Below are 22,352 nucleotides of genomic sequence, written 5' to 3' on the forward strand. Positions count from 1 at the left end.
CCAACCCGCCGCTCAGGGGTGGGTGCCAGGGGGAGGACAATAGGTCAATATGTCCCCTTCACCTTTATTATAATTTATGACCACCCCCACCCGCCGCTCAGGGGTGGGGGCTGGAGGGGGCAGTAGGTCCCTTATTAAGTGTAATAGCCCCCAATCGCGCGACATGGGAGGGGGGACACTAGCGTTTTTGAGGGCAGAATATACTAACACTAAGTAATCTTTACTTGGTATTAGTAAATTTGGCTGAAAGACCAATTTAGATCTTTCAGCCTTTTGGTAGATAACTCCCTGATACCGTGGGAATTAGGGAGCTATGTACTAAGCCGCTGCAAGATGCAGCCGCGGCACGAATAGGATCAGAGTTTCATTCATGAATGAAATTCCGATACGAACAAAGTCCCGAAATGCGTCTTAAAGGGCCACTATAGGCACCCAAACCACTTCAGCTCAATGAAGTGGTCTGGGTGCCAGGTCCATCTAGGATTAACCCTGCCTGCTTTAAACATAACAGTTTCAGAGAAACTGCTGTGGCTGTCTAGTGGCTGTCTCATTGACAGCCGCTAGAGGCGCTTCCGTGCTGCTCACTGTGATTTTTACAGTGAGAAGACGCCAGCGTCCATAGGAAAGCATTGATAATGCTCTCCTATGGACTGTCTGAATGCGCACACGGCTCTTGCCGCGCATGCGCATTCAACCGATGACGTCCAAAGGAGGAGGAGAGTCTGGCACTGGAGAAAGGTAAGTGATTTAACCCCTTCATCTCACTTCAGCCTGGCGGGAGGCTGACCATGAGGGTGGGGAGGACCTATTAATACTATAGTGCCAGGAAAACGAGTTTGTTTTCCTGGCACTATAATGGTCCTTTAACATGAATGAACAAACTTTTCTCATTCTGTCAGGACGAAATTCGGTAGTTTTGCCAGTCTGTCTAAGTGACAGGACATTCGGGAATACTGACAGAAAGCATTGCAAGATCACGGAGGAAAGGTAAGAATTGTGGGGAAATTCCTCTGACCAGCGCAAATGAAGCACACTTTGCTCCTCCGCTGGTCATAGCTGGTCAGGTGTAGGAAACCTCCATAAGACAAAGTAGTCCCCTACTTTGTCTTATGTTTTAAAGAAAACTAGAGCAGACCGGAAGAAATGAAGAACAGATCCTGACAGAGGGAGAGAAGAGGAATTCATTGGGGAAAGGTAAGTTTGGCATGACAGTGCCGCTTTAAGTTTCTGAATGTTTCTTTTATGAGATTAAATAAATACAATTATGATCTATCCCTGATTGAAATGCACTTTAAATGTATAAATAGATGGTATTTTGCGCAGGAAAACCTGGCTAAAATCTTCCCTAATAGTGATAGTAACTGCTGGCATTGCAAGGAAGAAATTGGCTCGTATATATGCATATATGGTGGGATTGTAACAGTATAAGAACGTTAAGGTCTTGGGTTTCGAACTTATTTAGTGTAATACTTGGGAGCTATGTTGGACTAACTCCAGAGAAAGGTTTGTTAAAATTAAACTTGTCCTTGTGTTCAGAACAAGTCTACTTATTAACACACATGTGCCACATCAAAGATTTTTATAGCCAGAAGTTGGAAACAAAAATATTTTCAAAATATGTTTTAGTAAGTCAACTTCTCTGGCAGCTCAAAAAGTGGCAGGATATGGTTCTCAAGCACTTCGGAAAACTCTTTCAAATTTGTCAAAGGTTACATGATAAAGTAAATACTTATTGCACTTCCCTGTAGAATCAATACTTCAGAGTCATGTACCCTTGCATCCTGTAGTCGGCAACCATTATTGTGTCATTTTCATTTTCTTTTGTTATTCATACTTTTTTTTTTTCTATTTCTGTTTTAGTTCATTGTATTTAATATTTTGGAACATGTTTGTCTATAATATTGTGAGAAAACCTTTAATAAAGAATATTGGGGGGTGGGGGAAGTTTCTAAAAATCTTCAATGTTTTCATTTTGTTTATTTTTATTATTATTATTATTTAGAGCTTATGGAACAGGTTTTTTCAAGATAAAGAACTCAGAGCAATGATCGAACAAGATGTTAAAAGAACGTAAGTATTCTATTAACATCTACTGTTAAATCTACGTTCTTGTCAGTTTTTGGTAACTTTCCAAGTTATAATAAAAAAAAAAGTGTTGATAAGTAAGCTTAATTGTAAATTTAATGGAAAGATTTAACAGTTTGCACTTTTGTTTCCTGTTTGGGAATCTATTAAAAGGAAATTTGAGCAGACATTGTTCTGTGCAGGAATTAGAAGTGTGAATGTAGTGTGAGTAGGGGAAGCATTGCATTTACACTATTAAAATGAACTGGAAGTAAAAGATTTTCCCCAAAGCACCATCTGGTTTCTGCATATTTTTTTGTCTTCCTCTTCCTGTTACTGGACAAACACAGAGTGTTAGCCACCTGGTTACATGTGACTTTACATATCATCCAGAGTCTAACACTTGCCGGATGTTTGGCAGCCACAGAGCGGCAATGGATGAAAATAAATGTACACATATGACAGCTTGCAATAGTGTGAATGTGACCTGCATTTACACATTCCTGCTTGACTTCTGTGGAGTGTTTTGATGGGATGTGTATATAATTTAACTGCGGATTAATTCTCTGTTACACTTGAAACTTGCTAACCCATCTGAAAGACATTAGAACCTTTCCAAAGTGTCTAAATGATGAGGTAATGAGAATCTCATTTTGGGGTACATAACTTAACGTATTATTCTTTCATATCACTTGTGAGTCCATAGGTTGCTCAGGATTTCAGAAGGGTTGGACTATATGTTAAATTTGCTGAGCTGTAATGCAATGCAATGCAATTATTCCTCTTTCGTCTGTTACAGTTTAGTTATTGGTAATAATGGTATCTTATTTTAAGGCACCAACACAACTTAAAGGGACACTTTAAATACCAAAACAACTTTAGCATAATAAAGAAGTTATGCTGTATAGATCATGACTGTGACGGACTGCCTGGTACCCCGACTGGGTACCTTCACCAAACACACTCCCTAGCTATCGCCGGGACACCATCAGCTCTTCAGCCCCTAGCCGCCGCAGCTTGGCTGGGCTCTCGCCATCGCTTCCCATATGACTCTATCGACCGGTTTGTACAACGACTCGACGAACATTTCAAAAGCTTCTGGGCCAACTTGGCGGAACACCCAGTCTGGGATACAGAAGGGAGAAGAGAGAATGGGCCACCAAAGTGGTGGAGGCCAACTCAAAGCACCAAAACCTCCTGGGTGGCACGTTACCCTGCTAAAGGCTTACCTGAGCCAAGGACCACTTGAAACGAAGCCACGATGCGTCGCCCACGTGGACGGAAGATCTTCAGTATGCTGGATCACCAAGGATCACCAGTACGCTCCTCCAGGTCCCACAGAAGGGGATTGTTTAGGCCTCCAGAAGGAAGCAAGACAGCGGCACAGCACTGCGGATCCTTATTTTGCCCCTGGGGCCAGACCCTTCCCGACATCGCTCTGCGGTCACACAGCATGTCTCCCGAAGACCTGCTCCTGCCTTACCTCTCTCCGGAATCGGTTGACAAAGGGCCTGAGCTCCACTCTGTTCCGACCACGGCAGATGCACTCGCATGACGACACCTCAAGTTAGACAGTCTGTGCTTAATGTGATTTCCATTTGTGAGCTTACAATATTGAGAGCTGCAGTGTGCCAAGTGAATCCAGTGGTATCAAAGCTACTTTGTTTCATCTATAACGTGTCATGTCCCACCTGTACCCACCATGTTTAGCATTTATTACCTGACAGCAACACCACTCATGTTATACAACCAGTCCTTGATTGTCCTTACATACTGCATGCCCAAGCTTTGCACTTCAGTTACTACTTGGCTAGACATGAAGAACCAGCTTGACATATAACTCTTCCTTTTTTCTTATATAAAATTGTGCCAGTACATTCATTGCCACAACAATGTATGACCGTGTTTATTAAACATTATTTGCAAGCCTGTTTGTACTCTATGGCACACAAAAAATATAGAATAAAAAAAATCTTCTTAGAAAAGTGTCTTTATCAGTGCCCAAAGGCACCACATCTTCCAACATAGAAGAACATTTGTACTTGATGGTGGTCAAAATATTTACACACGGGGGGGCGGGGCCTGACCGCCATGGAGAGCAGACGTGCTTTGGAGGAGCTCCTCTATGGCCCAGCAACTAAAAGCATGATTAAGCCTAAAATAGCTCAAAACCGGGCAAACCAAGCAAAACCCTGTGCCTCCAACTCACAGACCGAGTGGAGAAGCGGACAAAAAACAGTTGGGAAACCCGCAGCTCTACCGTGGCTAATGCGGCCTAGCGCACGCCGGGCGGGGGACGCGGCCGAACCCCATGACCGGAGAAGCCAGAAAGATACCAGTCACATATCAGTTCCCCGTTACTCCCCCTTCTCGACTGGGGGGGTGATCCCGGTCCGCCCCAGGAGGGCTACTCAGCTCACACAGCAGCACGCTGGGCGACATACCGTTAAGACCCCCTCCCAAGCCATCAACTCAACCAGCGGGTAAAATCCTAAAATGGTGGCAGATCAAGTACCGCTCCCCACCCAAACACAAAGCGGCACCACGGAAGCCACACCCAAAAGAATTGACCTACCTGAGGAAAGACCCACGCCCATTACAGACACCACAAACCTGGGGAACAGCGATACTACCCTCCAGGGAGGCCAAGGACAAGCAGGACGCCGGGCACAAACCACACCTCGCATTGCCACAAAGATGCACCCAGGCGCCCACGAGAGCTCCTAGGGACGATATGGACTTACCAAGCCGAGGTATTGGCTGACAGTGCCACATACCCTCTAGCAAGGCACCCTTGTCCCCAAAAGGACTTGCAGTTATAACCCAGCCTGCTGGTACCAAGACAAACAATGCTGTTTAAAAGATGTAATAGTTATTGTTTTGTTTTGTTTATTTATTTATGCTTGGATAACTACTGGCTGTCTGCCTTTTCTTAAATGTACTTAAATTCATTTAATTGCCTGTAACGCAGCCTACCCTAGCGACGATAGGCCACCATGTTAATTATTGGTGACTCCCTTTAGTACCTTACTGACTCCAATGCCCAGTATCCTATCAGCCACAAGAGTATACTGCTTTTATCCTACCACTGGGCTTGGCAACTCAGAACTGCTAAAAACGATCACCCGCATAACCTGCACTAGATAAAACTGATCTAAAATGGATACTAGCATTGCATGTTAGGCCCTATTTGCATTTATGTTACCAGTTTAAGCTATAATTTTTGTTGTTATTATGTCTAAGCCTATGTCTATAATGTCATACTTGTTAAAATCCTACTTGATATTACGCTTCTAACTACTTTTAATATTATCTCGTTAAAGTTCTCTATATACCACATATGTTTATAACTCTATGAAAACCGCGCTTGTGAGAGCTAATGTGGCTATACAAGCACTGTTGTAATCTCCTATGCACAACAACAATTTAAAAAATATTTACACACAACTTGCAAGGTCTTTGGAAATACTAAAGCTCAAGCAAGAGAAGAAGACCCTCTCAAACCATAGGTGTGAAAATAATTGTTCTATGGAAGAACATATTAGTTGCACAGTGAGACCTGCAGAACAGTATGTTTTAAAGATCAGGAGGTCCGTATTCAAAACCAGCTTTCTGTGTTATTCTTTTGTGTGTTGAAGTCCTAAGCTAAAGAGAAATATTGTTAATCATTTATATTTTCAATATATCTTTTAGGTTTCCTGAAATGCAGTACTTCCAGCAGGAGACAGTCAGAAATCTCCTAACTGATATTCTTTTTTGTTATGCAAGAGAGAATGAGCACTTGCTTTATAAGCAGGTAAGATAAATAATGTACAGATTGAATGGATGGTCTTATTGATGTACCTTATATGAAACACTCTTTGCTTCTTTAATGTGATCATTACAGATGGCATTGAAGAATGATCCTGATGGGAAAATAGAATATATGTATATGCTTGTTTTATGGTATAGTATGTGATTTTACACCAGGAGGTATAATGCTGTACTATATAAACCTAGATAAAACTACGTCCTAAAGGACCAGTGAGTTAAGCCCTGTGAGTAGGAGAGTTGTTGAAACAAAAAAAACAACTCTTAAGGAGTAAGTGTGGTAAAGCATTTACAAGCCAGTAGCTCTAGAACACAATGAAGGAATACCTTCTGTCCCTTATCCTTATTCTTCATAACAGCTCAACTTATAAACCAGTGGTGGAGCGCTAGGTAATTGCATGCAATGTTTATTCTTACCTCTAATAGCAAATAGTGTAAATATCCAACCTAAAACATATAAAATCAAGAAACATTAAACAAATAGTGCAGATGGTACTTTAAAATGTGCAAAGTGATCTGGTGATACAACATATATTGGAGCCCAAATAATTAAGGCTCAATAATTGCGCAGATGTGCTTTTAAGGTATCACCCCACCTTCTTCAAACGATGTTAGCTCTCAAAGTAAGCAGAAATACTGAAAGGAGATCATAGTGTAGTTAATCCACATGAGAACATGTTGAATATTAACCATATAAAAGACCCTCACCTTCCTTAGAGCCAACTTTATCCTTGGCTCTAAGGTAAAAACACTGTCAGGGTACCTGAAGTCTCTACCTCCGAGAGAGGTAGAGACTTAGAAGTCTATCCGTCCGGACGGGCTGTTTCCTCTGTTCCTCGCGGTCCACCCGGTCACGTAAACGCCGGCCGCGAGGGAGTCACTTCCTTTTGTAGCAGGACGTCCGGAAACCGACGTCATGACGCCAGCCCGGAACGACCTGTCACTCAATCCTGTAGAGACTAATCAGATCTCGTCGGAGGCGTGTCTCTCCCTCCGAGCCAGGGTATTTAAACTTGCTTCTCCCATTTGTTCATTGCCCTGTCGTGGTTCTAGCCTGTCTAGTCACACAGTGCTCTGGTATTTTCTGTTATCCCTTTGGTTCCGACCCGGCTTGTTTGACTTACTCTGTTTACCTCTGTTATCCTTGACCCGGCTTGTTCCTCGCTTACCTGTCCTCTCGTTCCCTCGACCTCGGCTTGTCTCTGACCATTCTCTATACTCTCCGTACGTTAGTCCGGCCATTCTAAGGTCCGGTATACGTATCCTGTACCTGTTTGTACTCTGCGTGTTGGATCCCTGTCCCGATCCTGACATTACGACAGGGCCAATGAATCCTGCAAGTACAAACAGTCAGCTTGGTCCTTCTGATCCTAGGTTCGAAGCCATGGAGCACAGAATGGATCAGATGGCGCTAGCACTACAGGCGTTATTGTCTCGTGCTAATAACCCGCCAGAGGAGACGCGTACTACTTCTATTTCTCCTGTGAGCTCAGGCCTAGAGGTAGCCACTGTAGGTGCCTCTTCCCGTATTACACCACCAGTACATTATGGTGGCTCACCTGAGAAGTGTCGTGGTTTTCTTAACCAGATCAGTATCCACTTTGAATTACAACCTCGCTCCTATCCTACAGATAGGGCAAAGGTTGGATTTATTATCACCTTACTCATTGAGAAGGCTCTGAGATGGGCCAACCCACTATGGGAGAACGATAACCCGTTAGTATATAACTATAATGCCTTTGTAGCTGCCTTTAGAAGAACTTTTGACCCCCCGGGTAGAAAGGTCAATGCAGCCAGATTACTGTTGCGCCTGAGACAGGAGAACCGAACTCTCGTGGATTATGCACTAGCGTTCAGGTCTCTGGCGTCAGAAGTTAAGTGGAATGAGCAGGCTTATATAGATGTATTTTTGAACGGGTTATCAGACGTAATCCTTGATGAGGTTGCTACTAGAGAACTCCCTGAAAATTTGGAGGATTTAATTTCGTTCATTTCTCGTATTGATGAGCGTTTAAGAGAGAGACAAAACACTCGAGAGAGGAACCTTAGACCTTCCTTTAAATTAGCTCCCGCATTTCAAAGTCCTGATTCCACTACCTCACTGTTTCCTGAACCTATGCAGATAGGCAATACTCGCCTCTCAGAAGAAGAGAGACAGTACAGGAGAAGAGAGGGATTATGCATGTATTGTGGAGTCAGAGGTCACTTACGCCTGAATTGTCCTAATCGTTCGGGAAACGCTCGCACCTAAGTTTCTCTAGAGGACAGGCCTTGGGTGTTTCTATTTTGTCCTCTACTCATAATTATAAAGATCACAGGCTTCTGCTACCAGTTTCTTTAACTTGGGAGAAGGGAGTACTAAAGACTATGGCTTTGATAGATTCCGGAGCTGCTGAGAATTTTATCGACCAAGCCTTTGCTACCAAACACACTGTCCCATCCCAGTTGAGGGATACACCCTTGGCCGTTGAGGCCATAGATGGTAGACCTTTACTTGAGCCTGTTATCTCCCGTGAGACTATACCCGTTAACTTAACTGTTGGTATCTTACACGAGGAGAACTTATCACTTATGATCATTTCGTCCCCTTCGGTCCCCATAGTCCTGGGGTACCCATGGTTAAAAAGACATAACCCTATTATCGATTGGGAGTTAGGGGAGATACTCTCATGAGGTCAGGGCTGCCAGGAGAAGTGTTTACGCAGGGTTTCCCCATTGGCTGTAATAAACACACCGGGTAGTTCCACTCAGTCTACAGAGGGACAGATACCGTTCATCTACCAGGACTTAAAAGCAGTATTCGACAAGAAGAATGCCGATACCTTACCTCCACACAGGTCATTTGATTGTAAAATTAAGCTTTTACCTGGTACTATGCCTCCGAGGGGCAATGTATATCCTCTATCCACTCAAGAGAACTCAGTTCTAGAGGAATATATTCGTGAGAATCTAGAAAAAGGATTCATTAGGAGATCCTCTTCTCCCGCCGGGGCTGTTTTTTTTTTCGTTAAAAAGAAGGATGGGACTTTGAGACCTTGTATTGATTACCGGGGTTTGAATAAGATAACCATCAGAAATGCCTATCCCATTCCTTTGATTACCGAGCTGTTTGATCGTTTAAAGGGCTGTAAAATTTTCACCAAGTTGGATCTCAGAGGGGCGTATAACTTGGTGAGAATCCAGGATGGACACGAGTGGATGACAGCGTTCAATACCCGTTATGGTCACTATGAATACACGGTTATGCCATTTGGTCTTTGTAATGCTCCGGCAGTCTTTCAGGATTTGATTAATGAAGTTCTTAGGGAGTTTCAACATGATTGTGTCATTGTATACCTGGATGACATACTTATACACTCTAGGGAGATTGAGACCCACCACAGACAAGTCAGAAAGGTATTGCTCAAACTTCTGCAACATGGCCTATACTGTAAATTGGAGAAATGCAGTTTTGACCAGTCTCAGATAGACTTTCTTGGGTACGTGATTTCTGGGGAAGGCTTTAAGATGGATCCTGACAAACTCCAATCTATTTTGGATTGGCCATTGCCTAAGGGACTCAAGGCTATCCAGAGGTTTATTGGTTTCTCTAATTATTATAGGCGCTTTATTAAGGAATACTCTTCTATTATTGCGCCTATTACCAATATGACCAAACAAGGGGCTAATACTAAGACCTGGTCTACTGAGGCTCTTGTTGCTTTCAAGACGCTCAAAGAACTTTTTGCTTCTGCCCCAATTTTGGTTCATCCTGATACGACTCTGCCGTTCCTACTCGAGGTCGATGCCTCTGAGACGGGAGTAGGGGCTGTTCTGTCACAAAGGTTAGGGGTGGACAAACCGTTACACCCTTGTGGGTTTTTCTCTAAGAAACTATCTGGTCCTGAAAGCAGATATGACATCGGTGACAGGGAACTGTTAGCGGTCATTATGGCTCTTAAGGAGTGGAGGCATTTATTAGAGGGGACCTTACATCCTGTTACTATTTTAACGGACCACAAGAACTTGTCCTATATTGGGGAGGCTAAACGCCTATCCTCCAGGCAAGCTCGTTGGTCCCTATTCCTGACTCACTTCAACTATGTGCTTACTTATAGACCTGGTTCTAAGAACTCCAAAGCCGATGCTTTATCTCGCCAATATGAACCGTCCACTATAGTTGAGCCAGTTCTTTCCTCGATAGTTCCTAAATGTAATATCATCGCTAACACAAATCTCAGGATTCATTCTCCGTTGCTTACCGAGATCATGAAGTTTCAACATCTAGCTCCTAAACAGACTCCTGGGGATAGACACTTTGTTCCTCCTGCTCTCCAACTGGAAGTGCTACGATGTTTCCACAACAGCAAGGTAGCTGGGCATCCTGGCATTCGCAAGACGTATGCTTTAATCTCCAAAGATTTCTGGTGGCCTGCTCTGCGTAAGGATATTAAAGATTTCATCGATACTTGTGAGGTCTGTACTAAGACTAAGCAACCTCATACGCTTCCATGTGGATTTCTGCATCCCTTAGAGGTTCCAGAGAAACCATGGTCCTGTTTAGCTATGGACTTCATTGTCGATTTGCCTATCTCTAAAAAACAGACTGTCATCCTCACCGTGGTTGACAGATTCACCAAGATGGTTCACTTCGTTCCTCTGCCTAAACTCCCGTCTTCACCCGAATTGGCAGAGATATTCGCAAGGGAGATTTTTCGTTTACATGGGATACCCTCCCAAATTGTATCTGGCAGAGGTTCCCAATTTGTTTCCCGTTTTTGGAGGTCCTTCTGCTCTCAACTGGGTATCAAATTGAATTTCTCTTCGGCCTATCATCCTCAGTCTAACGGAGCTGCTGAACGCACCAACCAAAAAATTGAACAATATTTACGTTGTTTTGTTTCTGAACACCAGGACGATTGGGTTGGTTTGATTCCTTGGGCGGAGTTTGCACACAACAATCTCGTTTGTGATTCTACTCATTCAAGCCCCTTCTTCATTAATTATGGCTTTCATCCATCTATTCTTCCCTCGGCCTCCCCTTCCCAAGGGATACCGTCGGTTGATGTTCATGTTGCCAATTTGAGGAAGTTGTGGGATCAGACTCGACAAATTATTCTGCACAATTCTATGCTGGTTAAGAAACACGCCGATAAACGTAGAAGGGCGGCTCCGGTGTTTGTTCCAGGTGATAGAGTATGGTTGAGTACAAGAAACATCCGTTTAAAAGTACCTTCCATGAAGTTCGCTCCTCGTTATATTGGACCTTACAGGGTGTTGACTCGGATTAACCCAGTTGCGTATCGTCTAGCTCTTCCCACTGCCTTACGCATCCCTAACTCATTTCATGTTTCATTGCTGAAACCACTAGTCTGCAACAGATTTTCCTCCACAACGTCCTCTCCTCGCTCTGTTCAGGTGGAGGGTCAGGAGGAGTATGAGGTTAACTCTATTATCGATTCTCGAATCTCCCGGGGGAGGGTACAATATCTGGTCGATTGGAAGGGATATGGTCCTGAGGAGAGGAGTTGGGTACCTCAAGAGGATGTTCATGCTCCTCGTCTCCGCAGGGCGTTTCACTCCCGCTTCCCATCTCGTCCCGGTTCCTTCCGCCCGGTGGGCGTATCTGAGAGGGGGGGTACTGTCAGAGTACCTGAAGTCTCTACCTCCGAGAGAGGTAGAGACTTAGAAGTCTATCCGTCCGGACGGGCTGTTTCCTCTGTTCCTCGTAGTCCACCCGGTCACGTAAACGCCGGCCGCGAGGGAGTCACTTCCTTTTGTAGCAGGACGTCCAGAAACCGACGTCATGACGCCAGCCCGGAACGACCTGTCACTCAATCCTGTAGAGACTAATCAGATCTCGTCGGAGGCGTGTCTCTCCCTCCGAGCCAGGGTATTTAAACTTGCTTCTCCCATTTGTTCATTGCCCTGTCGTGGTTCTAGCCTGTCTAGTCACACAGTGCTCTGGTATTTTCTGTTATCCCTTTGGTTCCGACCCGGCTTGTTTGACTTACTCTGTTTACCTCTGTTATCCTTGACCCGGCTTGTTCCTCGCTTACCTGTCCTCTCGTTCCCTCGACCTCGGCTTGTCTCTGACCATTCTCTATACTCTCCGTACGTTAGTCCGGCCATTCTAAGGTCCGGTATACATACCTGTTTGTACTCTGCGTGTTGGATCCCTGTCCCGATCCTGACAAACACTTAGTGTCAATTTGTGTGATGACCTTCCCCAGACAGTGATCTGGAACCTTGAGAAGATGGACTACCAAAAGTATTTATTGTAACACTACTTCAAGTCTATATGTATTTCTATTCACTTTGAGAACTATCATCGTTTGAAGAAGGTGGGGGGCTGCCTTAAAAGAACATCTGCACAATTATTAAGCCACTACTTCAAGTTTATATGTATTTCTGCTTACTTTGAGAGCTAAAAATTTTTGAAGAAGGTGGGGTGCTGCCTTAAAAGCACATCTGCACAATTATTGAGCCTTAATTATTTGGGCTTTAATAAATGTGAGTTCTATCACCAGACCATAGCACAACACAAATGTATTTCACCTTCTAAGTATTTTCAATGGTGTTGAAAGACCACATCGGTAGCAAAAGAGGAAATAAAACTAATTACTGGCGTAAAGCAACTAAAAATCTAGTCCTGGCTCTATTTACCCTTGTTTAAAGCTGTTATAAGCATGCTTGAAGTCCATACAAAACATCCCAGGATCTGATAAAACAGCAAAAATTGAAAAGAAAAGGGAACTCTGATTGTGGTATATAGTGACCAACTGTCCGGACTCCTGCTATGTATACTCATTACACTCTCATTAAAGAGGGAAATTATCACTTTTTGGTGATAATGTGCCTGTAAGTGGTAGTTCATCAATAACAGCCAAGGAACTCTTGAGGGCTCGTAGATAGTCATTTATTTTGGCACCGAATTGAGATAAAAGAAACGTAGAGAATGGCATGTTCTAAATTAGGATACAAAAAAAAAAAATACTGCGTCGCCAAACATTTCCGATTTAACAGCTATCAAAGTTTTGGAAGAACCTAGGGAGCCTGCTAGCAGAGACTCATTTTCAAGTTAATGCGGTTTTTCGTATTCGTTTTCAACTGAGAACATCGAGAAAAGATACTAAAGAACTTTGTAAAATCAAATTACGTTAAGTAAGCAATAAACAAGTTAAGAAACGCATATTTCCCAGCTATGTTAACTGCAACGTGAAAAACAAATCGTTAGAGCCAAATAAAAATTAATGGTGAGCTTTTTTTTTCTTTTTTAATAAATGTTCTCGGTCGTAATTATTCAACGGTGTCCATTCCCACAGCGTTAAGTGAATCCTCCCTAGGCATGTCAAGCATTGGAGTGAGAAACTGTATAATTTTAAACAAAGTCTGTCATTTACTGAACTAGAAAGTAATATTATTACTGGGTAAGAATTAAAACAGCTTAATTACCCCCTGCTTGGGTTTGATATCTTAAAGATGCCTTACAGAGAAATAACACCTTTCTGCATAAGGAATGAATATTTAGCTTGATAACATTTAAAAAAGAAAGAAAAGTTAAGTCTCCATGCAAGCTGTTAAAGCTATTATTTTGTAGTAGGTGACACCCCGTTTAACATAGACCATATTGTTAATAGTTATGGGATTTTATTGAATTAATGAGACTGTTATCATGTAGTAGAATGTCTTGCTGAGTTAATTGAAACCGCACAGATTACATAAATGGTATTAATGAACTTTGACTGCCGGATGCTTCAGCTTTAATAAAGACTGCTTGGTGGGCTAAATGAGCATAGGCATATAAAGAACAGGCTCAATTTTGCGAGCCTACAGGCTGTTGACAAAGAGGAGAAAACTTTTACCTCTCTTTCCTTTTTATGTTTTTTGTTGGATGGCATGTTTTGTGAAGTGAGCCTCATTCTTATTGTGACATTAGAGCAAATTAGTTTCTAGCAAGTGATTCTAGAAGATACCTACTTGCATAAAAAGAAAGAGGCACTTAATAGAATATTACTTTTTCATCAACGGGGCATACTGATTTTTCACGTGCACATTTACTATTTTCATTTGTAGCCCTTTTTCGTCAGTTCTTGCTGCTTCTTTTAGGTTGCTGTTCTGTGTAACCATCGCAAAATTGCTATGCAAATTATAGTTCTATGAGGGATGTTTGCTGCCCTTATGCAATATTTAGTTCAGAAAGTTGAATGTGTAGGTTAAAGAAAAATACATGATTTTATTCTATTGTTATGGTACTTTTTAGCAGTAAACAAAGATGTTTAAATGTCTATCTGTTCCTGTCCAAATTAAAGAAAATTGAATTGCGTATATACGCTGAAGTAATTCAGACTGACACACGGAGTTCAGGTTAAAATAACTTCGAGGAAATTTATTGGCAAGTGAAGCAAGAGCGGGCTCGCAGGCCCTTTTAAGAGGCATTTTGCGTCATCATTGATTATCAAGATATCGGTAAATAAACATCATTAATTGGATTAATTGTTAAGTGTCTGGGTTAGTGTCCACCTATCAATATAATTAATTGGCTCAAAAACTAAGTGGTTAGCTAAGTGTCCACCCACCGATAGGTGGTATTGTTCTGGACACGGGTGGGGACAGAGGGCTCAAGCGCCATCTTCCCTAGCATGAGGTTTACTTGGTGGAAAGGGGGGCTTGAGCGTCATTTTACACAGTCAGTGATGTCAGGCCTTGTGGTCAGGTGCAAGGTCTCTTATGAATAGAACATTTCATTAGTACAGTGTTCTCATGGCCTTCAAATACTATGTTGCGAGTTAGGGGAAATTCAGCAGTTTCTTGGTTAGTCATGTCTTTATAGAAAATACAGTCTTTGTTCTTTGTATTAAATGGGCTGGGAAATTCTGTCATGTAATGTAGTTTTAAAATGGAGAAGTCAGGTAATGGGGACAAAATGGAGGTTTTGTCCCAGTGTGAGGTTAAAAAATGGAGTTAGTACAATAATTCAGTACAAGTTCAATAAAGGTTTTTTAATAATTCTACATCACTATGTTGAGGGAAAGAGAATCCAAGATTAGGGATGAACATGAAATTCCTGTATACATTCTTTTTCCAATGAAAATGCAAACTTAATGGGGCAAAATCCATTTTGATTCACTGTCTGAGGAGTACTTGTCAAAATTCAATTTTTTTCGTCACTAGAAGTACAACAGAAGATTTCATTTGTAATTTTCATAATTAGGAAAATTGCAGCTGTTTTGGAAGGTGTGTTTCATACACAGTCAGTCATATTGGGTGTTCGTTTGAGGATTTTTGCAGGGGTTCTAAAGATTATAGGAGCAGGGAATACAATGGAGGGAACATGATAGACGGCTTGGTAGAATGAGAAAGGGAACATGAGATATGACTGGGGAGGAAGGCATGGGGTCAATAAGCATGGTGGAGGATACAGAGTGACAAGGAAATACAATTAAACGTAGAATGTGACAGATAAGAACCATTCGGCCCATTAAGGCTGCCCAATTATCTAAATATTTTAATTAGTCCCTGGCCTTACATTAACTCTAGGATAACCTTATGCCTATCCTATGCATGCTTAAACGCCCTTGCTGTGTTAACCTCTACCACTTCAGCTGGAAGGCTATTCCATGCATCTATTACCCTCTCTGTAAAGTAATACTTCCTGATATTTTTAAACCTTTGTCCCTCTAAATTAAGAATATGTCCTCTTGTTGTGGTAGTTGTTCTTCTTTAAAATATAGTCTCCTCCTTTACTGTGTTGATTCTCTTTATGTATTTAAATATTTCTGTCATATCCCCCCTGTCTCGTCTTTCCTCCAAACTATACTTGTTAAGATCCTTTAACCGTTCCAGGGGGCAGGAGTGAGTGGGAGAGGGTAAATTAAGACAAATGTAGGACAGGGAATAATGGAGATGTGTGATGGGTGGCTGCGAAGATTGATTGAGCAATTATGATGGATAGTTACTGAAAAAAAGAGAGAAACCTGAAGTCAAAAAGTAGACTGAAGAGAAAGTGGGTACATTATGGATGGTTGGAGTAAAAGGCAAACAAAGGAACATAATTGTTGGCTAGGGAAGAAGGTAGAGGGACAAAGGTATAATGTTTGTTTCAGAAACAAATATATATATATATATATATATATATATAGAGAAAGGCAAAAAGACAGGAGAGATAATGGATGCTTGGATATTGAATGATATAGGGTGCTTGATGGAGCCCTGGGGAGAAAGGAAAAGAGTAGTAATCTATGCATTCAGAAGGTAGAAACAGTGATAGATAGTTGTATAACAAAGTATAACATTTTGCATGATGGACTAAGATGGCTGCCCATTGTCTATTGATTAAGGATGTTGGTGATATGAACATGTTTTATTGGTGAAGGGAAAGTGCGTATATTTAAATGCACCTTAAATTGGAAACCATCATTGCCCAATGATTTCAGTATTATTAGTTTTCTGTTCCCTTGTATTTAACAAACATGCATTTGTGTGGTCTGAAAAATAAACAGTGGAGCTTGGTTGCCTAAGGCAGTGTCTGCTGCTTGCTGAGGTTCCACGCTTGATAGGCACTAACTTAGCTAACACAAGGAACACTGATGACTGTTTTGAAGTCTACTTACTCACTCTATATACAGAACCTCAGAAGCAGCCACTTGCAAATCAAAAGTCTGGGCCCGTACAATTTTACGTCCTACACCTCCTCATACTGGTAAACCACTTAATATCTGACAAGGAGCTACCTGGAGACATACAGAGCCATTGCACATTTGTAGAATACACTACAGGTTCCAACCACTCAAACATTCCACAGAAACATTTCAAAGGCTGCAGAACTGGACAAATTGCGGTCATCCTTGAGACCACTAAATAATTTTTCTAAGTGTGGGTCTCTTTACTGGACCACTTTCATTTTAGGTAAATATTTCCAAACAAGAAATCTCTTGTTTACATTCTTATTTTTTTTAATTTTTTTTTTTTTTTTACTACATTTTCCTTCTCTCCCAAGTTGGGCCTTGTGTGACACTATTTCCACTTAAACAAGTTTATAGTTTGAGTTATACATTATACTATTTCTTTATTTTTTTTTATTTCAAATTTTTATTAGTTTTTGTAACATATAAATATGCATCAATAATATACAATTACAGGCAATCAAGTGCAGTGTTCAAAATTAAAGTGCTAGTATAAACGCACGATAAATGACACAATTAATGTAATGTTATCCATACTTAAAGTATTATTATTCTTTTGAAGCAATCATAAAATGTGAGTTTAAAGCTTATGTTCTTCAGAACAATGATGCATAGGTAATATATCAGACAAACATAATAAGTAATACATTATACAAAAGGTACAAATATTGTACCACATAAGAACAGAGACACCTGGGGAGGGCAGGGGGGACCCGTCTAGTACAATCGTAAGCAAACTTCATTTTATAATAAAGGTTGTTTCAAAACATAATTTCCTATTGGGGATCAACCTGTAAAGCAAAGCCGCAATTATCATATATATCAATGTGAAGTAAAATATAGTTTGGGGGCAGAGTTCACTTTAGAGTATGTAAACCAAACATCCCAGATCTAATTGTATTTCCCTATGTTACCATCATTATAATACAATACTTTTTCGATTATACCTTGGTAGTTGACCGGTGCTATTCTGATGATTTGGATAGACAAGAAAGATCAAAATGGAAAATAAATCTCTCTAAGGTTAAAATAATATCTATTTCCAAGTCTAAAAACATTGTTGAGACTTTCGCTTTGTGATTATTTAGTTTGAGGCAGTCCCACCATATATTGCATGTTTTAATGTACCAACATTTCTTTTACATCACCGGCATAGATTGGAAGTCTTTGGTTGAAATTTACAAAGTTTTGAACGGACCATATACCATCTGTGTACCAGTTTGAAAAAGGTATACTGTATATTAACACAATGAATAATCTACATTGTGGATCATTTTCGATATTGATCTGTTCAAATTTAATTTTAGCTGAGCATATTAGTGCTACTCCTCTTTTCCTATAGCCAGCAAAATTTGAACTAAAAACATAAAAACATGATCTATACAAAAAAAAACTGTTTTGTTGGAGAGTTTAAGCCCTGAATATTTATTGAAGCTATCATAATTGACATTATTAATAATAATTTCACCATTAATCCCAGGACTGATCCTCTTAAGACATGGGCAATCAAGATCCCACCTACCCTCCAAAGGTGTCTGAACAAACAAACCATACTAACAGTCTACCACCAAATATTCCACCGCATGGGGAAAATCCCATGGTAGTAGCACTGAGAAAAATAACATACAAAAAAAATAAATTAATAAACGTACAGGAAAAAAACAACATAAGTATAAAGAAATAATCTAAATACACAATGAACTCAGAGAGATTCAGTCGCTGGTGGCTGGTAAGTAGGGAGAGATAACTCGAGGGAGTGAGCCTAAATTATCATAAATAGGTAATAAAGCTAGGAGCATAATAGTATTATTTCCTAAGTATATCTAGTCGTTTTTTTTAAACCACCGAAAGGTATAAGTTTTTATTTCTAAGGTAAATTGTATGGTTGTACAGCCAATTGCTCAATAACATAATTACAAAATGTTCTAATATCAAAGTGCGAGCTTATAATTATGTGAAAATTATTATATTAAAAATTGTTAATCAAACCAAGTTATTTTGTATAAAAAAAATTATGCTTAAAGTAAGATATAAGTATATATAGTTTCCATCTCTAAAAGTGATTACTTATTATGGTTTTAGTGCAGTGATGAAAGACTATTCAGTGAGATTTTGGATCTAAAGTGAAATCAAATTTAGTGAATATAAAAAGTTCAAGTGTTAAAGGACCACTTTAGGCACCCAGACCACTTCAGCTTAATGAAGTGGTGTGGGTGCCAGGTCCATCTAGGGTTAACCCTGCCTGCTGATTTTCACAGTGAAAAGACGCCAGTGTCCATAGGAAAGCATTGAGAATGCTTTCTTATGAGACTGGCTGAATGCGCTCACGGCTCTTGCCGCGCATGCACATTCAGCCGATGACGGGGAAAGGAGGAGGAGAGTCTCCAGCACCGAGGGAGCCCAGCGCTGGAGAAAGGTGAGTGTTTAACCCCTTCCTCTCCGGGAGGGGGAGCCTGGGGGTGGGGGCACCCTCAGGGCACTATAGTGTTAGGAAAACGAGTGTGTTTTCCTGGCACTATAGTGGTCCTTTAAGTGGGAAGGCTTTATTTGAATTGTCCCATTATTGCTTACTTGTGTTATAGATATTTATATAACCTAAATATAAATAAAAAAACTTGATAACTAAATTACTACCCATTATATAATATCAAAAGTAGTCTCTACTAGAGACAAGACACTAACATAATTCAAATGTACTACTTTAATTTTTAAGTGAATAAAGTGGTTAAATATAGTGTTATAAGTGCAATCTCTAGAGTAATACAAACTCTGTATCAGATTAACTAAATTGCCTTTCGTCTTTCACAAGAAAATTAAAAGAAAACTGATAACTCTCAAATTTTAAATAGTGATATTATAATCATCTCCGCTTAGAGATTAGTGAATGTGAAGTACAATAATTTGCGTAAAATAATATTCTAAATAATCAAACTCATACTAGCTTTAATTATAATTATCTTATTAATTAAGAAAGACAGGAAACCACTCACAAGGTTATTAGCTAGTCCAGAATACCTATATTTTTTAGTCTAGGAATATCTTCCAAAGGGTCTTTGACTAGCACATTTTTCCAATTGTGAAAACCTATTAGTTTAGTGGTGAACCCCCTATAGGATATATTTTTTGATCTTAGTTGTAAAGTTAGGTCTTTACAACATCTTCTATCCAATCTAGTATTAAAGGAGAGATCAGGGAATACCATAATCCCTTCGTATTTTTTATCTTTTGGATGTTGATTAAATCCCAATTGTTTCAGAAAACTATCTATTACAGAAGAGTTTAAAAATCTAGCGATAACATCTCTAGGGGAAGAGGACTCATTATTCCTAGCTCTATTGGTTCTGTGACATCTCTCTAGAGGAAAGGAGATAAGCTGTTGTTGGTCAACAAATTGAGAGATAAATTGAGTAACGTATTCAGATAGGGCTTTATTCTTTATGTCCTCTGATATTCATTTAAATCTTACATTATTTCGGCGGGATCTATCTTCAATCTGAGATATTTTATCATTCATCTATTTAACCTGCTTTTTAGGGATGTATTCTGAGATTGATGGAGAGAGACCTCGGCTTGTATTTTTTCAAGCTCAACATTCTGATCTGCTACTTTGGAGTTAAGAGTGGTCATCTCTTTGATGACTTCAGCTAAATTTAGTTTTACTTCTTTTTTGATCTTTTCATAGAGATCATCCATCATCTTTGTAAGACTTAAATGTGTTATAGTTTCTAAAGGGAGTGTTTATTAAAACTTCTGGGGGTTATTTTTCAACCCTAGTACTCTCCATAGAAGGAGGAGATAAAGATCTTCGGAAGAACTGTGATTTATTAGTATCTAATTTAGGGGAATACAATGTATCTTTAGGTTTCTTTTTTTCGTGTTTGTTCACTGGCATAGTTGTCTTAGGAGGCATAATTTTCCAGACTAATAAAGTTGATTAATACATAAACAGCCCACAACTCTATTAAGCATCCAACAGATAAAAAATTTAAGTATGCCTTAAGATCTGTCTCCTCCACTCCCACTTAAAAAAGTGGAAGAGGAGGGGAGAGAACAAGGTGAAGGTGAAGCACGGGGAGAGGGAGAAGAGGGGTGAAAAATGGAAAATCCAAGCAGCTTTCAGTAAAGCATTAACTATTTTGTTTGAGTCTTTCCGTCACAATTTAAGGAAATGCCACACCACAAGGAAAGTTCATGAGCCAGCAAAAATGTAAAACACCAAGTCTAATTGAATTATCAGATAACAAAGAAAGTAAAGGAAGAAAAAAAAAAGACCAAACAATATTACAAAAATGAAAGAAAAGTGGTTCTCCAACTGCTTGCCTGAATAGTAATTGTTACTGAGTTTGACATTTTCAGTTCAAGTCAATATACTGGCACTTATCTGTGGGTTGTTGGCATGAAGGTGTCCTCTCCTCTTATACCAAACAAGTAAACCGTGACCGTGTTTTTCTCTCACCACCTGGATTATTTACGATGAGATCTCTGTATCAGAGTGGATCAGGCTATTTTGTGGGAGCTTATGCCGTTCTGGAATCTCTCACAGCTCTATGTTCATGTAGAATAGGCAGCTGCTTTATATGGAATAGGCAGCTGCTTTTACTGGACGCTCAGGCTAGATCCCCGTCTCCCGGTCTTCACGCGTCGAATCGTGCTGTTCGGCTTCTCCTAGAATTGGACTCTGTCTCGACAGAAGGCCCTCACCACGCTCGCTCTCCAGGTGCCTTGCGATCTGAAACACAGGCTTTACCTCCTGTCTCCTTCCTGTGTTTGACCACATCGCCGCCTGCACAGCAGCCCCGGTCTTCTCTCACTAAGTCTCACTTGCAAGCTCCACACCAACCTCTGGCCAGCTTCCTGTTCGGTCTCACTCATCGCGAAGGCATCAGATAACCGGTGTGTAGTGTCTCTCAGGAATGGTCACGATTTGTGTCTCCTCTTCTTACACAGCCACACCTGCGACGCTCACGCCATGTCTCACGTCATCACATGGAATTCACATTATACTATTTCTAATAGTCCAGTTCATTATGTCTCTAAAAAAAGATTTGCCCATTACTATCAAGTTTTATAAAAGATATACATACAATTTACTTTAGTTGTAAGCATCATCTGTTATTAATTTCTCTGTTTATATATTTTATTTCTATACAGTGTATTATAGGTGCCACTATCCTACTTAGATGCTTATATAGCTGACTAAAGTATATTGTATATCATAGCATGATCATATCCAACATTTGTTAATCCTGAATAAAGATATGAAACTAAAACATGTGGGGATGGGGTGAGTTAAGAAACTTTAAAGGTTATTTTCAGTGTTTTATTAGATTTACAGAGAAGTAACGGTTGCCCATAGATTGTTTTGTTTAGATTTTTTCGTTGTATCGAATTTAAACAATAGCACCCTTCAAGGAAAATATCAATTATTTCAATAGATTGAATAGCAATGGAAAGTGCTCTCTAGCCTTATTTTTTGGATGAAAAGAAGAGACTGTCATAAAATGCACCAGGAGACATGTTAATATTTATGATGCTGGGTAATATTTGATCTATAATAGATTAAAAATTAAAAAAAAAAAAAATGGAAACGGTTTAATATTTTTTAATTGCTGTTCTCTCTCTGCAGAATATGATTGCAGAGCAAATTGCTATTGATCTGAAAATAATCAAAAAAGTAGAATATCTTTTTTTTTTTTTTTAAAAAAAGCTCAGAAGTGATGATTCATGAAAAGTTTAGTATATTTTATTTTGTTAACAATGTTGAAGCTGATTTCTTACAGCTATGATCTGTTTAAGTATCAAATCATATTTTCC

The 22,352-nt window shown here is 40.1% G+C and overlaps 1 protein-coding gene across 2 annotated transcripts in view; it reads left to right on the forward strand.

The window, feature by feature from the left end:
• Positions 1-22,352, forward strand: part of TBC1D5 (TBC1 domain family member 5) — a 571,110-nt gene that overhangs the window by 290,905 nt on the left and 257,853 nt on the right. For both annotated transcript variants that reach the window (XM_063452310.1, XM_063452309.1), the window contains exons 9-10: positions 2,003-2,070; positions 5,758-5,860. In XM_063452310.1, coding sequence (XP_063308380.1) covers positions 2,003-2,070; positions 5,758-5,860 — 171 coding nt within the window. The remainder of the gene's footprint in view (positions 1-2,002; positions 2,071-5,757; positions 5,861-22,352) is intronic.

The sequence above is a fragment of the Pelobates fuscus genome, chromosome 4, assembly GCF_036172605.1.
Source record: "Pelobates fuscus isolate aPelFus1 chromosome 4, aPelFus1.pri, whole genome shotgun sequence".
NCBI classification, from domain to species: domain Eukaryota; kingdom Metazoa; phylum Chordata; class Amphibia; order Anura; family Pelobatidae; genus Pelobates; species Pelobates fuscus.